Raw genomic sequence first — 14,060 nt, 5'->3', positions numbered from 1 at the left:
TAAAAGCTGAGCTCAGCCTCCTCCTTTTTTTTTTCTTCTTCTTTCCCCCCCCACCTGTTCTTGATATCAAAAAAGGAAACAGCTGTAGGTTGAGGTTAAACCTAATGCTGATGCTGCATGTTCTGTCAAAGAGTTTGCCTGCAAATAGTGTTAAAGTCTGGAATGTTTTGAGAAAGTGAGTTGTAAGACATGGCTGTGTGAGAAGGCTGGCATCCCTGTTGTAACAGTAGCAGCATACAATCTGTTCTGTGCTAGCTAATCTTAAAATGGAGGAACAAAAGGTAGGTTGGTAAGTAACATTCCCCCCCCCCTCAAGTGTGTTCCTATTAAACAACTTTAATTCGTGTGAAGGTTAAAAATGTTATTGACTGATTAAACACAGGACTGGAATTACTTATTATCTCTCTAGCAGATAGCTAATTGTAACCACATTCTTCAGTCAGACATTAACTCTAGGAGATTTCTATATAAAAATAAGTGAAATTACTGAAATCCTGATAACCTTATTTATTCTAGTTGCAATAAAAATGGCTATTCTAATATTATTAGGTAACAACAGTGCTGTTGTCTACCATGCCAACTGTTACGTCCTTTGCTGCTTGTGTTTCATTACTACCTAAGAGGCCCTGGTCCCAAGCCAGGACCCTGTTGTGCTAGGCAGGGCTCAAAATGACTGTCTTTAGAGCAAAGAGTTTACAGTGTTCATGGTGCTTTTGGTTTATAATGTATCATTTGTAACGGCAGCTACTGTTAAAGCTTTAATTTATTTAGAGAATAATTTTGTTGGTTGTTTCTTTTATGCTTTAACAAAGTAGCTTGAACCCAAACAGCTGTTTGCTTTACTGAACAGCCTGTAATAAAACCAATAAATATCTGATCTTTGTACTGCGTTGAACAGCGCAAAACGGCTGATAGCATCATTAGGTTCTCTTTAGCTACTCACTTAGCCTTTCATAGGAATCAGATCCATGGACGTTGGTAGGAAAGTAAAGCATAAATAGCTCCCTCTGTGCGTTAACGCAAGCTTTTCTTCTGTTAAAATTAAAATGTATTCTGCATTTCCTTACAATATTGCATTACATCTATCTGAAAGTTTCCAGTTTAAAAAGTAACACGCTTGCACATGAGGTCTTTTTTTTTTCCATAGAGAATTGCTTTTTGTTTTCCCCCTGAAAAACAAACCAAACCCTGAACACACGGTTTTGACCCTTCATAAAAGTGGGGTGGGGGGGAAGCCAGGAAGAAGACATGGTCTTCTCAGCTTTATTAACTGAGGTGAAGTGCTAACCTCTCATCCTTCACATTTCGTATTGCTTGTAGAGAAACTTTTTTGCATGTCATTTGTCTCTGAACAGACCTGGACTTCTTTGGAAACACACAGTTCTGATTTGCTGAATTAACAGCAGTTCATGTTGGATCTCACAGTACTTCTTCTGCTCCTGAGCAAGGTAATTCCCAGCACCACATAGCACTTCCAAGATGGCTGCTGGCACATCCAGCACTGCAACCCCACTCTTGGTTTATAGGGAAACTGGTGGTTTGTAGGAGTGCCTGCAGGAATCAAAGAAAACAGCTGGCACATACCTTTAAAGATGCTTACTCCTTGCATATGATATTTGAGTGTCATTATTTGTACAAACAGTCTCCTTTGAAATAGGTGTTTATAGAAATTACTCTAAAGACTTACAGAATAAGACTAGGGAACAGTGTCTTTTCTGCAGGTTTCCTAGTTGTGCTAGCAGTTCAGTAGCTGGGTAATTGCTGTATAAGATCATTTAGCTGAAACTGCTTCAGAAAGAGTGCTGTGATTTTTATTAACATACATAGGACTTTTCAGTTAGGGACTTAATGTGGGTCTTTACTCAGCTGTGGAGTCTGTGTTTTAGCAGCCTCCCCCCTGTTCCAACAGGTTCCCCTCTGTGTATTTCATTGCAGCTGCTCCTGCCTTTCCCACGTTCAGGTGGTTGGCTCAGTCATCTGCAATGCTGTTGTCACAGACTGTCCTGAACTCCCCTTCCCCAGAATGTCCCTTTTCCTTTATTTTCCAAGGAATTGATGGTGTATCATAGAGGGAACTCTCAGGATGTAAGGTTGAAGAATGAGATAAGAGGATTTACCAGGCAAAAGAGTGGGACTGGATAAGAGATGAGTCGCTGCCATTCTTGAAATGTAGCAGACAGAACTGGAAGAGATAGACATTTGTTTTTAAGCTGATACTGTTATAATTCAGCTTTTTAATCCTTTCCTGAGATTATTTTGATCAATATTGCCAAATTATTGCCAAACGGGCTTATTTGCTGCTTTCGGGACGGGCCTCTTCCTGTAAGTACAATGTGATCCACAACTCCTGATGGCTTCAGTGGGAACTCTGACTTCTGAACCCCCGTGGCGTTTCCTTGAAGAGCTCAAATACAAAGACTTCTTCCCACTCTTTCCATCACGTGATGCACTGATAACAAAGCCCCTCATGCAAGCGGACGCAGAAAAGCGCACTAATTTGCATTTATTTGTGTTTCAGAGTTTTTAAAAATCCTTTTATGGGATGATGTAACAAAGCGTACCGCTCCAGAGCAAACTTTCCTGTTGGAGTCGCTGCGACTCGCCCTGCCCGTGACCCGCCCGCATGGTCAGCACCGCAGCTGCGCCGGGGGAGGCGGCGCTCCGCGGCGCTGAGCGCTGTTACGCCCGGTGCGACGGAGCTCCGACTTACAGACACGCTGGGGAACGGGCACACGTGGCTCGTTGCTACTTTGCTCCCAAACAGTCGGCTGTCTGAAAATCGACATATTTTACAAAGGTATACGTATAGATCTCAACAAAAAAAGTAGTTTTCGTTTGTCATCTGATGTTTCTTCCGTAACTGCTTTCGCTTGCCTTGCCGAGAAGCAGGTGAGCGATCAGGTGAGATTGGCAGTGGCTGATGAATGGCAGTGGAATGAGGAGGAGGTAGCAAAGAGCCCTTAGCCTGAAAGCTGTTTGTCTGGGAGATTGGATTCCTTACAAACCACCGCGTATTCTGCCCGCTTTGCCGAATATATGCGTACATATTTATACAAGGAAAAATCCACATTAGCTATATAAACACGCAGCTATCCCGTGTCAGGCAGTGATATTTGAACAACTGCAGTTTGGGTGACCAACAATAGGGGAGTTTAGCATCAATTAGTATAGCCAGACCTGATTCCTACCGTTATTAGCCGACAATGTGAAGTTTCGGCAGTTAGATGTAGACAGTCACGTAATTTGGGACTAATCTGTGTGTGAAGGAGCAGCTTTCCCTCCTTCAGGTGAATAGTTACCGCTTTCTTTTCCTTCAGTCTATCTCTTTCAATTTTAGCACTGGAGATTTTTCTGGTAATAACAAAGCAGGAGCTGTTAATCGCTCCGCGGACAGGTGGAGCCAACCGGGTACAGCTCGCTGAAGTTTTGTTCCCATCAGCTGCCCTTCTTCCCGGAGAACTCCAAGATTTGTTGGGTCTCCAGCCGTCCCGCGGCAGTTCGGGAAGTTAAACTGTGGCAAACGAGCGAATGCTGGCTGGATTTAAAGAAATAAAAGCATCTCCCACAAGGAGATCCCTTAAACTGAGACTATTGAGCTGCCCGGATGAAGTTACGTGTACCGAAAGAAAACGCACCGCAGAGGCAGATGCGGCTCTTTGTGTTTCAGGTCGGGATTTGTAAGCAACAGGCTGTCGTAAGAATCGTAGCGAGTTCAGCAAAACCTGCCCTCCCTGAGCTTTTCTGTTTGGTCTTTTCGGGTTTCGTAATGAGTCTTTAATCAGTCCCGGCGTTATGAACCTTTTTCAAACCGCGCGGGTTGTTTCCCGCTGGTAGGTAACGCGCAACGGGCTGAAAACGCGTTTTAATTCGAAGGAGCTGCTACTTTTAGAGCGGCATCTTCTTTTGCAGCTTTCCTTCTTAACAGCGCTGCGTGCTCCAAACTTTGATATCAGTGCGCGCGCCGCCTCCAACAGAGCTCCCGAAACGGTCCCGTGCCCAAAACAACTCCTAAGCGCAGGTCGGCTGTATTCCTGAAGCGGGACCGTCCGCGATCGCTGCGTGTCATCGTGTCCAGCAGCAGCGGGACGGGGCGCCGCTGAGCGCAGACACCAGCGCCGGAGCGGCTCGGAGCTCCCGTCCTCAGCCAGACAGAGCAGCGCGAAAAGAAACTCGTCCCGGCTGCGGCGGGTGCTCCGCCGACAACTGTACGGTGAACGTCCCCGCCTCTAGCATTTGCAACGGTGATAGCGCTTCGCGCTCCCCCCGCCCGCCCCACTCGCGGGGCTGCCGGCCCGTGCCCGCTGCCACCCGCCGGGACCGAAGCCGCCTCCCTTCGCCGGCCGGGACGCCCCGCGCGGCCACCGTCGCTTCTCCGGGACGGTTCTCCCGTTCCGAACTGAGCCGCGCTGTGCACACGCCGCGTGGCCGGGGGTCTCGGCACGGCGCGCAGGTGAGCGGTGGGACGCTGCCTCGGGACGGCCTTTGGCCGCTCGCTGCTCTGCGGCCGGCGCGGGGCAACGGCTCCTAACGGCCCGCAGGTACGGCAGGAAATAGGACCGCGCGGGGCGAGGCCGAGCACCTGCCCAGGTAACTCGCTACTCGGCGCCCAGGGCACGGCGGTTTTGGGGCGACAACGAAATCCGGGCGATGGAGGCTCCAGGCGCGGCCCTCGGCCCTGCGCCGTTTCGGGTATCCCCCCGGCTTCCCCCCCGGGCCGGCATTCCCCCGGCGACCCTCCCCCCCGAGCGATGCGGGACGAGACCCGCCGAGGCGCCGTGCCGCCGGCCTGAGGGCCACGCCCGGCGGCGTGAGGCGGGGCGGACGGGGCTTCCCGTGCATCGGACCCATCCGCCGGCCCGGAGGGTCTCCTCGTCGGCGGAATGCGAAGCTGGCGGCGGGGCTGGGGGCTGGAGCGGGACCTCCACCCGTGGGGCCGAGAGGGGTGAGGGAGGGCGGCGGGCAACGCCCGACGGGGGCTCAGGGGGGTGACAGGAGTGTGCGGTGCGCGACGTCGGAGGCGGCCGTGCCGCTCTGCTCGGGATGGGGGTTGCGGCCCCGCGGAAAGCGGGATCCGCTCCCCGCCGCAGGGTGTCTGCCTCCAGCCTGAGAAAAGCCATTTGAAATAGCGAGGCCGCATAGGGAGGATCTCCGCTCGGCGTCCCTCCCGCGCTGCCTGTAGGTAAGCGCCGGAGCTTGGAGCTGAGGGGCGGCCCGGGAGCGCTCGCTCCGCCAGTGGGCGTTCTCCGGCGGCCGGGGCTGGCGGCGGCACTGCGGCGCTTCTCGCTGCCGCCCGCAGCCGCGCACGCACGTACGGGGCAGCGGTGGCACCGCTGGAAGGAAACAAGGATCGCTTCCTTTTTTTGTTCTTTTTTCTTATTTATTTATTTTTTTGCTCTGCACGGGAGATGGGAGCATGAGGAGCGGAGGACTTTAAAAAAGGGGATCGGAACCGCTTCGCGCTCGGCGGCGCCGCGTCCCCCTCCGGCCTAAAGGGGGACCGGGATGTGAGCGCTCGGGGGCGGGAGTCGCGCTGCGGAGGAGACCGTGCTCGGAGCCGCCGCGAGGGAGCCGAAGGCCGAGCGGCGGCGGCCGCCTCTCGCCGCGTTCCGTCCTCTCCTGGTTTCTCCCGTTCCCGGCGCTGCGCCGCCTCTCCGGCGTCCTGCCTTAAACTGCCGCGCAAGGGAGGGCCGGGCGGAAGCATGTCCAACCCCGAGGAGCGGCTCTCATCCCGCCCCCCGGCCCCCCTGGCTGCGGCGCCCGGGGAAAAGCCCGGCTCCGGCCGCCGCCCGCCCCACTCTCATGGCCGGGGCGGCGGAGGTGGAGGCAGCGGCGGGTCTCCTCCCCCCCCCGCGCCCGGAGGCAGCTCGGTTGTCCGTAGCTCCCTCGCTCTGCTTCTGACAGCCGCCGCCGGCAGCGGCAGCGGGAGCCGCGCTGCAGGGACTGCCCCCGCCGCCTCCGCCCGCATCGGCCCCGCAGCGGCGGCGGCTCCTCTCCGTGCTCCAATCCCCTCCTTTTCCTCCGCTTCTCCATCTTCGTTTTACTTCTTGCCGCCGCCTCCTCGTTTCCCCTCCTCGTCTTCCTTTAACCTCACGAGTCTCCAAGGGAGGGAAGGAGGAGGAGGAAGAGATGCTGGCGGAGCGGCGGCGGCTCACTTGATCGCCCATCCAGGCGGCGGCAGCGGCAGGAGGAGACTCTTCTCTTCTCCTTCCATCCAGGGCTCTCTGTTCCGCTCCGCGGCCGCCGGCCCCCGGCAGCACCATCCGCGGCTCCTCCTCCCCGCGGCCGCCTCTCGCCCGTGGTCCTGCGCTTTCCTCGGCGCTGCAGCGGCGGCCGCCCGCGGCGACGGGATCCGAGGCGACGGCCCCGGCGGGAGCGGGACTGCGCGGCGGCTGCGAGGCGCCTTCTTCTCCTTCTCGTCTCCCCTGTTCCCGGGGCCAGACATGGAAGATGGATCTAATTCTGCCGGCTGCTTCAGGAGGTTTACGGACTGTTTCCTGAACACAAGTAGGTACCGGGGCGGGGAGGTAGCTGGGGTGGGGGGGTTGGGGGGGCTCGGGGCAGCGCGTTCCTTTGTGAGCGGGGACACAAAGGACCGGGCGCGGGGAGGATGCGCGGACAAAGGGATGCGCCGTGCAGCAGCCGCCTGCTGGCGCCGCCTCGGCCTCGGCCGGAGCTTCGCGGGCGCGTGGCAGCCCCGCACCTGGCGCGCGTCTCATCCGCTGCGGAGCGGGGCGCGGGGACCCGCCCCGACCTCCGGAGGTGGCCGTAGGGAAGCGTTGGGCTAAAGGCACCTGGCTGAGGAGTGGCGGCGGAGGACCGGGAGGGGCGAAACGTGCGGTACCGCACCGTCCTCTGTCAGCCTGCTACTGCCGCCGCGAGCTGCTCAGCGCTCCCGAGCCGGCTCCGATGCCGTCTGCCCCCGGCCGCGCCCGCAGCACGGCGAGCGGGGAGGAACCGTGCGGGGCTCCGCGCTGCCCGGGCCGCGACGGGCGGGGAAGGAGCGTTGAGCGCGGCGCTGCCGCCTTCTCTACGGCCCGTGGCAGAGAGCCGCGTGGGGCGCCCCGGGCCGTGAGGCCGGCTCGGCCTCGGGGAACGCCTCGGAAAGTGCCGGCCCGGGACGCGGCCGCCTGCCTCTAGGCTCCCCCGGGGGGCTCGACCCGAGTCGGCTGCTGGGGTCGGGGCTCACGCAGGGCGGGCACCTGGGGGTGCACTGCTGACGGGCAGCTCTTGAGGCTGCTACATCTGCGGCGTTTGGTGCGGACTCGGGGCCGAAATAAATGTGATAGTGAACAGCTGCTATCCCCGTGTCTGGGTGCTTGGGGCAACCACGATCATTTATTTCAGTGATTACTTCCTAAATCGTAGATTTATGCCTTGAAGTGTCCCTAAACTTGCATCTTAATACGTTGGCACATTTTCACTTCTATTAGATGGCATTTTTTGATACAGGTGAAACATCATTTAGTTCCCACTTGTACGTGGGTCTGATGGATGTGGGGAAAACTCTTGATGTGTCAGCTGGACCTCACTGTTTGCCTTATTGCCTAACAGCTTCCTTAAAGAAGCACAGTATTACTCGTTATGTTGTATGCTGGAGGTGTGTAAAGATAGACACATACGTGCTTCTTTGTCTCATTGAAACTGCCTGCAATAGCTGATTGCAGCTGGCCTCGTTACGGCCTTCCAAAATTTAAAGAGAGTTTATAAGCAGGACAATAATCAACATTTATCCGGGTGGAGAGAGATGGGACGAGGGGAAATGGTTTTAAACTAAAGGAGGGGAGGTTCAGATTAGATGTCAGAGGGAAATTTTTCACTGAGAGAGTGGTGAGTGAAGTGCTGGAACAGGTTGTCCAGAGAGGCTGTGGATGTCTTGTTCCTGGAGGTGTTTAAGACCAGATTGCATGGGGCCCTGGGCAATCTGATCTAGTACTTGATCTAGTGCTGGCAACTCTGCCCACAGCAGAGGGTCTGGAGCTTGATGATCTTTGAAGTCCCTTCCAACCCAAGCTGTTTTATGATATTTGTTAGTTTCAAAGCCTAAAGCGATCCTTAAACACCCTGTTTTTATGCTCCATTTCTGAGTGGAGTGGAGTGCCAGTCCCACCTGCATCACAGCTCCAGTGATGTAAAATAAGCAGTTCTGGCAGTAAGGCAGCACGCAGGGGAGTGTGTGTTGTGTGGAACAGTTCTCTTTTACACTAGACCAGGGCAAAGAAGGCAAGGAAAGCATCAGCTTTATTCAGAGCACCATTTATAAAGTAGTGATGAATTCAGTTTAAGCTCTTGTGTGAAAGAAACCTGGTCATCTTTGGCTGGCTATGACCTCTGGCCAGAGGTTTTCCTGTGGGCAGGAGAGCAGCAGCATGATTCTTTCTCTGGGATTTCATTGGCATCCAATAGGATACACAGCCCGTCCCTCCAGGGAGGCACCGCTTTGTGTGTTGCAGCCTGCACTCATGAAACTTTCAACGACCCAAATGCCTGCTATCTCTGCTCTGCCCTCAGATGTGATTGGAATTGGCTGATGGGCTGCGAAGGTGTCAGTGTGGTCAGACAGACAGACGTCTGTGTGTGTGCATACACATATCCGTCAGGCTCCTGCCCACACCAAGCAATTGCATAAATCTGATTTCCTTTAGGAAACCAGACTGTCAAAAGGGGAGCGGAGGAAAGTCAGACAAGATAGCCTCCTGTTCAGTTACAGTAAGCATTTGTCCAGCTGTTTGCAGCGCTGTGCCCAGTCCAGCTACAGGGCAGCTGGGAGACCACTGTTGTTTGCAAGAGGGTGAGATCACAGAGACTAATGAAGGTACTGTGCTGCAACTCATCGCTTCTGATTCTTGAATTGTTTTAGGATCCGAATCACACACATATACATACTCTGCTACACTCTGAAGATTTAAAAAGAAAAGAAAGTCAAAATACTTTTTACAGAGCAAAACTGTAGAGTTCTGTAGGGAAGAGAACTGAGATGGGCTCTTGGGGAGGGAGACTTAAAAGGGACCTAGCAGAATCTTCAAGACAGAAAATAATGAAGTTGCCCAAGGTGTGTTCCTTTTGTCTGACCTCATTTGACTTCTGCACACTCAAATCAGGATTTCAGCAGCAGGTTACTGATTCTAATAACATTTCAGATTCTGCAGTACTCGCTTTGTGCCATGTCTGACATTTTTTTTCCCTTAAGACTGACTAAAGCATGGAGCTGCGGAGGCTTCTGTGAGCTGTGTGTGGTGTTCTTAATTTTATTCAGGTCTATGACTTTGTATGTAACACGGTGTTTTGAGAAACATGTAAAGTCTGCCATCTTGGGCCAGTTCTTTAATGATGTTCTGTGCCACACCTGGAGCACTGCAGGTTGTCAGGCACACCAGGGCTTTGTGACGTGTCTTGCTTCCACGGCAATGTTCCATGTTCCTTCAACGCAGAAGATCTCAGGAGCCACACATGTATAGCCTATTTCATCCATTAGCCATATGTGAGTATTTTACAATATAGGGGCTGCCTGCCTTTTGGGAGTATTATCAGTGTATTGATATTGTATACGGAGTTGTTTATTTGCTCTTTTAGCAATGCAGCATTTCCTGCAGCTACCAGTGACAGGTGCCAAGGCTTTGAGATGAACTGAAACTTAGAGGCGGTAATACTGTAATTGTGGGAGAAAATAGCAATGAAGGTTTGAATAAAGTTAAAAGTATCCTTATTACCTGAGGTGGTGGGAAAGAAAATCTTGGCTTACCACTTTCTCTTGGTCTATGTCTTTATTACTTGCAGTCAGAGTTGTCTTAGCTGAGTGGTGATCTCCAGCAGTGAATTTCTTGTAGACAGAGTTTGGTTTTGCAATTAAGCCATACTTAAAATTTAGACACTGAGAACAGAATGGCCCCTGGATCTGTGTTGGTTAAAGAAGTGTGGTTAAAGCTGGGCGTTGTTGCAATGGTAAGTGAGGTCGTTCAGCAGCTGCTGTCGAGGTCAGTGCTTCATAAGGTTGGCTAGGAAGGTGTAGGAACACCACGAGTCCTGGTCAGAGGCACTCCTGATCCAATTAAAGGGAGGAGGGGCTTATGCATACAGCAGACCGGGAGGAGTGGTGTGGAAGGTGAGTTCACTCTGCAAACGCACGCATTTCACAGCACAGGGAGCGACGGTGAGTTCGGTATTTATACAAATGGTTGTCTGTGAAGCATGCAGTTTACTTTTGAAATAACTAATCCTTTGTCCTGTAGTCTCCTCAGTTTTGTTGTCACTTTTTGCCTGACGGCCTGGGGGCAAGTAGTGCTTATAGCCTACAAAGGAGGAAAGCCTGCCCGGTTAGTTCAGTAAGCTTGCTCCTGGCTTCAGGTGTACCAGTGGGGCAGTGCGTGCATGTGCTTTAGGACATCGTCTGTCGCTTTTGTGAGGGGTGTGACTGCTAATCTCAGGCTCCAACCACCCCGTTCGTGAGTTCCCTCCTTTTATTGGTGTTTCAGCCATCGGTTGCCCGTGGTGAGAACCTGAAAAGTGTAAACATGGATTTTGCATTACAATAGAAATACATTCCATGTACCAGTCTCTCAGTTCTTGAAACGTGACTTTCGATTTAGATTTGTAAAGTAAGAACATGAGTTTCTTTGTCTGTGGGTTTACAACTTGGAAATGGTTTATGCAGCTTGTTGATTGATGTTCAGTCTTGCCTGTGATAAAACTTGTCTTTCAGCTTGGCAGAGCTAATGTGAGCTAGATTTCTTTAAGAGCAGCCTGGAAACATATTGTACTTTCCAGTCATTCTGTTTAATACTTGAACATATTAAAGCACGTAAGTTTAGTTTTGCACTTCTTACGTTATTCCTCTGAAAGAAAGCAAAGATCGTAAGAAAAACAAAATATAAAAAGAACCATTTGTATTTTTTTGTTTCATTTCTATACTCCCTCTGCTGGCTGTTTCAATTACAAGTACCTGTACTCAAACTTTGTTGCTACGTCTGCTTTTCCTCGGCTGCTTTACCAAACAAGCAGTAACGCGTTGATTTGGGTCGGTATTCAGAATACAAAACAACTTATAATTGTTAAATGAAGACAGGCTATTTGCAGGAATTAAGAATGTGGCACCTGTCTCGTGGTGCAACAGTTCTGTTGAATCTTATTTGCTGTGACAGCTATAGCAAAATTTAAACGATTTCGTGACGTTTTTGTAATGCTGAGAAGTGCCTTTTTATCATTCACCCATTTGACTTCCATCTGCATATGTAGCTATAAACCTGCACCCCGGGCGTCCTGTGCAGATGTAATGGATAATTTTGTGGAGTGCTGGTTTTAATACACTGGTGGTACAAGCAATATACATTGAAAATGTTTTCTGCACTCAGCAACTGTAATTCCTGAGAACTTAAGAGTCCAGGTACAAGGATTGCTGACTTACATTGAAATTAAGCCATTGCATTTCCCGTGGGTGTCAGGTACGGTAACAGTTGTTCGTTGTTTCTTGTTAATGCTTCTCTTGAAGGCTCAGACTTTACTGTGCAATGTCCTGACTTGTGCTGGTACCCGGCTCCGTGCTGGCAGAGCTCGGAGAGTGCCACCTACTGACTGACAGCTCCTTCCAGCGCTTTGTTCTCCAGTCTGCAGGCTGTTGCAGCTCAGCCTTACTTTCTTGTGGGATGTGGCAAGTTGACGTGGTTAGATGTGGCAACTGAGTTAAATCAAGCCTCAGCTTTGACCTCTTCCTTTAAATGGCCATTTTTCTCGTTCCCTTCTTCTCCCCCTTCCCTCCCCCCCTTCTGTTTTTGACTCAAGCAGGATTTTTGTTCCCCTTGTTCTGATACTTAAAATATATGATCAGTGTGGGAGGAGCCAATTTGGCTGATGTCATTAAAAGACTTTGACTTCTGCAATGCCAGATAGGCAGTGTCTCAATACGTTGAATGCACAAAGTAGTTCAAAAGGTAGGAATCAGAATCACAGCCATGGTTTTATTAACGAGGTAACGTTCCAAAGTTCTCGTGCTGTGTTTATTTTTGCAAAAGGAACGTTCTGAGTAACAAATTCTAAATTGTCATCATAAACTGATGAATTGATCGTTACTGTGAGTACAGACTGAGAATGTTTTCTTCCAACCTAGAAGCGAGCTAATGATGTTCTTAGGGGAAAAAGCGTCTTGGCAGAAGTATGAACTACTTTTGGAAAATGTATCATCTGCATACTTACAAGGAACTCATTGATTTGGAGTTACTTTTATATGTCATTTTCCTAGTGTTTATCACCTTGCAAAGCTTGCTGAAGTCCCAGTCTGGAGCATCTTATAGCTGGCAGCAAGGAGAAAAAAGAAATAATTTCTGTCTTTTACTTTGCTTCTAAATATTATATTCACTTAGAAAACACATTGACGACAAGTTTTAATGTAGGTGAATGAGACTTTTACCAATAAAATACTGGAGCCTTTCATCACTTGTAGTCCTTTTTGTAGTCCTTTTTAAAGTAGTCCTGGCTCAAGAATAACAAGATAGAAGGCTTCTGGGTATTACTCGCTGCCTTCAGAAGAACTTTTACTTGTTTTAGTGGTTTCTAATTAAAATAGTAATAAAAAATGTCACCATAGAGGCAGTGGTTTTAATTTCACCTTGAATGCTGGGACCTAAAGAAGAGACTGTCAGGATCTATGAGACCAGTTAATCCACCTCCCATCTGGAAAGCAAGAAGATTTAATGCCTTCATTAGTACTTATTGATCTGATTCCTTGTTTCTGTATTATCAGCAAACTGCTGTGCAGTTGAGCTGTACTTCTCTTAACAAAGTTTATTCAGCTGTTAATAATTCCAGCATTCTTCCTTCCTCTTACCCTTCCACTTGCATTAAAAAAAAAAAAAAATAAAAAAAAGAATCCCCTGAAGTCATGCCAGAAATAGTTCCTAAAGGAAAGAAAAACTTTTTCATCCTAAGCTCTAATAACTTTGTACAGAAAGCTTGTGTCTCTCATTATCCTGATTCATCTTGAACTGTACCTCCAAAATAGCAGCCTTGTTTGGCTGCTGACAAGCATTGCTACGTCTACCTTAATAATACAGTTTACTTTGCTTCCCACCTTGGGTGAAATTTCATAATTGGTAGGGGAGATGCACCTTCCTTTGCCCTAAGTATCTTTGTAGGCTTTCTGCAACACTGGGGTGTTCAGCTGGTTCAGAGAATAGGATGCTTAGCGGGACTGTGCTGGTCAAGTGTGTATCCTGTTTGTTCTTTTGTACTTTGCTTCACGGCCTATTTTTTTTTTATTTCCCGATTGTATTTCTTTCATAATGTCTTATTTACTTAAGGCTGCTGAAGCTGTGACCCTCCATTCTAATTGTCTTCAAATGTGTTCCTGTGTGCCTCTGTATTCCAGCAGCATTTTTTTTTTTTTCCCCTAGCACATTGCAGATAAGTTTATGAGAAATCATTCTTACGCTGTTCTTTACATTTTTACTTTCATGCCTATATAGATAGTTTGGAAACTTGTCCAGAATGGTGTCTTTTAGGGAGTGCAGCTCTGTCATCTGTGTTTGCATCGTTTTCTTTTTCTTTCAGTTCTATCTGTATTTTCAGCTCCTTGTCCACCCATCAGCTTATTTTAGCCCATGTTTCCTTCTTGATTGCTGAATTGTGTCGCTCTTGTTCCTTCCTGCAGCCTGTCTGTGTCATTTTTACAATGTTCTTGCTTTCCACGACTGCTTGTTTGTCAGAAGGCAGACCACCACTGTTACTCTAGTTCTGATGTAGTACCCTTTGTATTAAATGTTATCTTTTGTTTGTTTTTTTTTTTTCCCCTTCCCCATAACACTAAATTTTACACAGCAGTTTTAAAACTCTTCCTATGTCTTCTGTCTTTGCAGTGACTCATGGTATTTCCTAATCTGCCACTTTCTGCCCAGCCCTAAGTGTGATGTCAATAGAGGTTTTTTCAATTTTATTTTACTTTATTATTATTATTTTTTTTAAGCTAACACAGAACTGATGAAAGTTGCTGTTTGATGTAACAGGAAGCTGAAGTAATCTGTTCTCAAAACAGGCACTGCCTCGGCCAGTGCACTCAGGTTTCATCCTGCCAGTCT

At 49.6% G+C, this 14,060-nt stretch overlaps 1 protein-coding gene and 1 long non-coding RNA gene across 5 annotated transcripts in view; both read left to right on the top strand.

The window, feature by feature from the left end:
- Positions 1 to 14,060, top strand: part of PDE10A (phosphodiesterase 10A) — a 343,005-nt gene that overhangs the window by 174,525 nt on the left and 154,420 nt on the right. The window contains exons 1-2 of one of the 4 annotated variants that reach the window (XM_072331208.1): positions 5,258 to 6,504; positions 10,052 to 10,099. The exons of 1 other annotated variant lie outside the window; for it this stretch is intronic. In XM_072331208.1, the coding sequence (XP_072187309.1) occupies positions 5,700 to 6,504; positions 10,052 to 10,099 (853 nt within the window). In that variant the 5' untranslated portion in view covers positions 5,258 to 5,699. Of the gene's footprint in view, positions 1 to 5,257; positions 6,505 to 9,395; positions 9,479 to 10,051; positions 10,100 to 14,060 lie in introns of those variants that run through there. 2 more of the 4 variants (XM_072331204.1, XM_072331206.1) reach the window with 2 other exon arrangements.
- LOC140249500 (uncharacterized) lies at positions 138 to 4,328 on the top strand. Its single transcript, XR_011903024.1, has 3 exons — positions 138 to 281; positions 1,356 to 1,448; positions 2,519 to 4,328. It is a non-coding gene; the product is annotated as an uncharacterized lncRNA (long non-coding RNA).

This window comes from Excalfactoria chinensis, chromosome 3 (assembly GCF_039878825.1).
Source record: "Excalfactoria chinensis isolate bCotChi1 chromosome 3, bCotChi1.hap2, whole genome shotgun sequence".
Lineage (NCBI taxonomy): Eukaryota > Metazoa > Chordata > Aves > Galliformes > Phasianidae > Excalfactoria > Excalfactoria chinensis.
The sequence above is the reverse complement of the archived record's forward strand: the minus strand, read 5'-3'. Positions and strand labels throughout refer to the sequence as shown.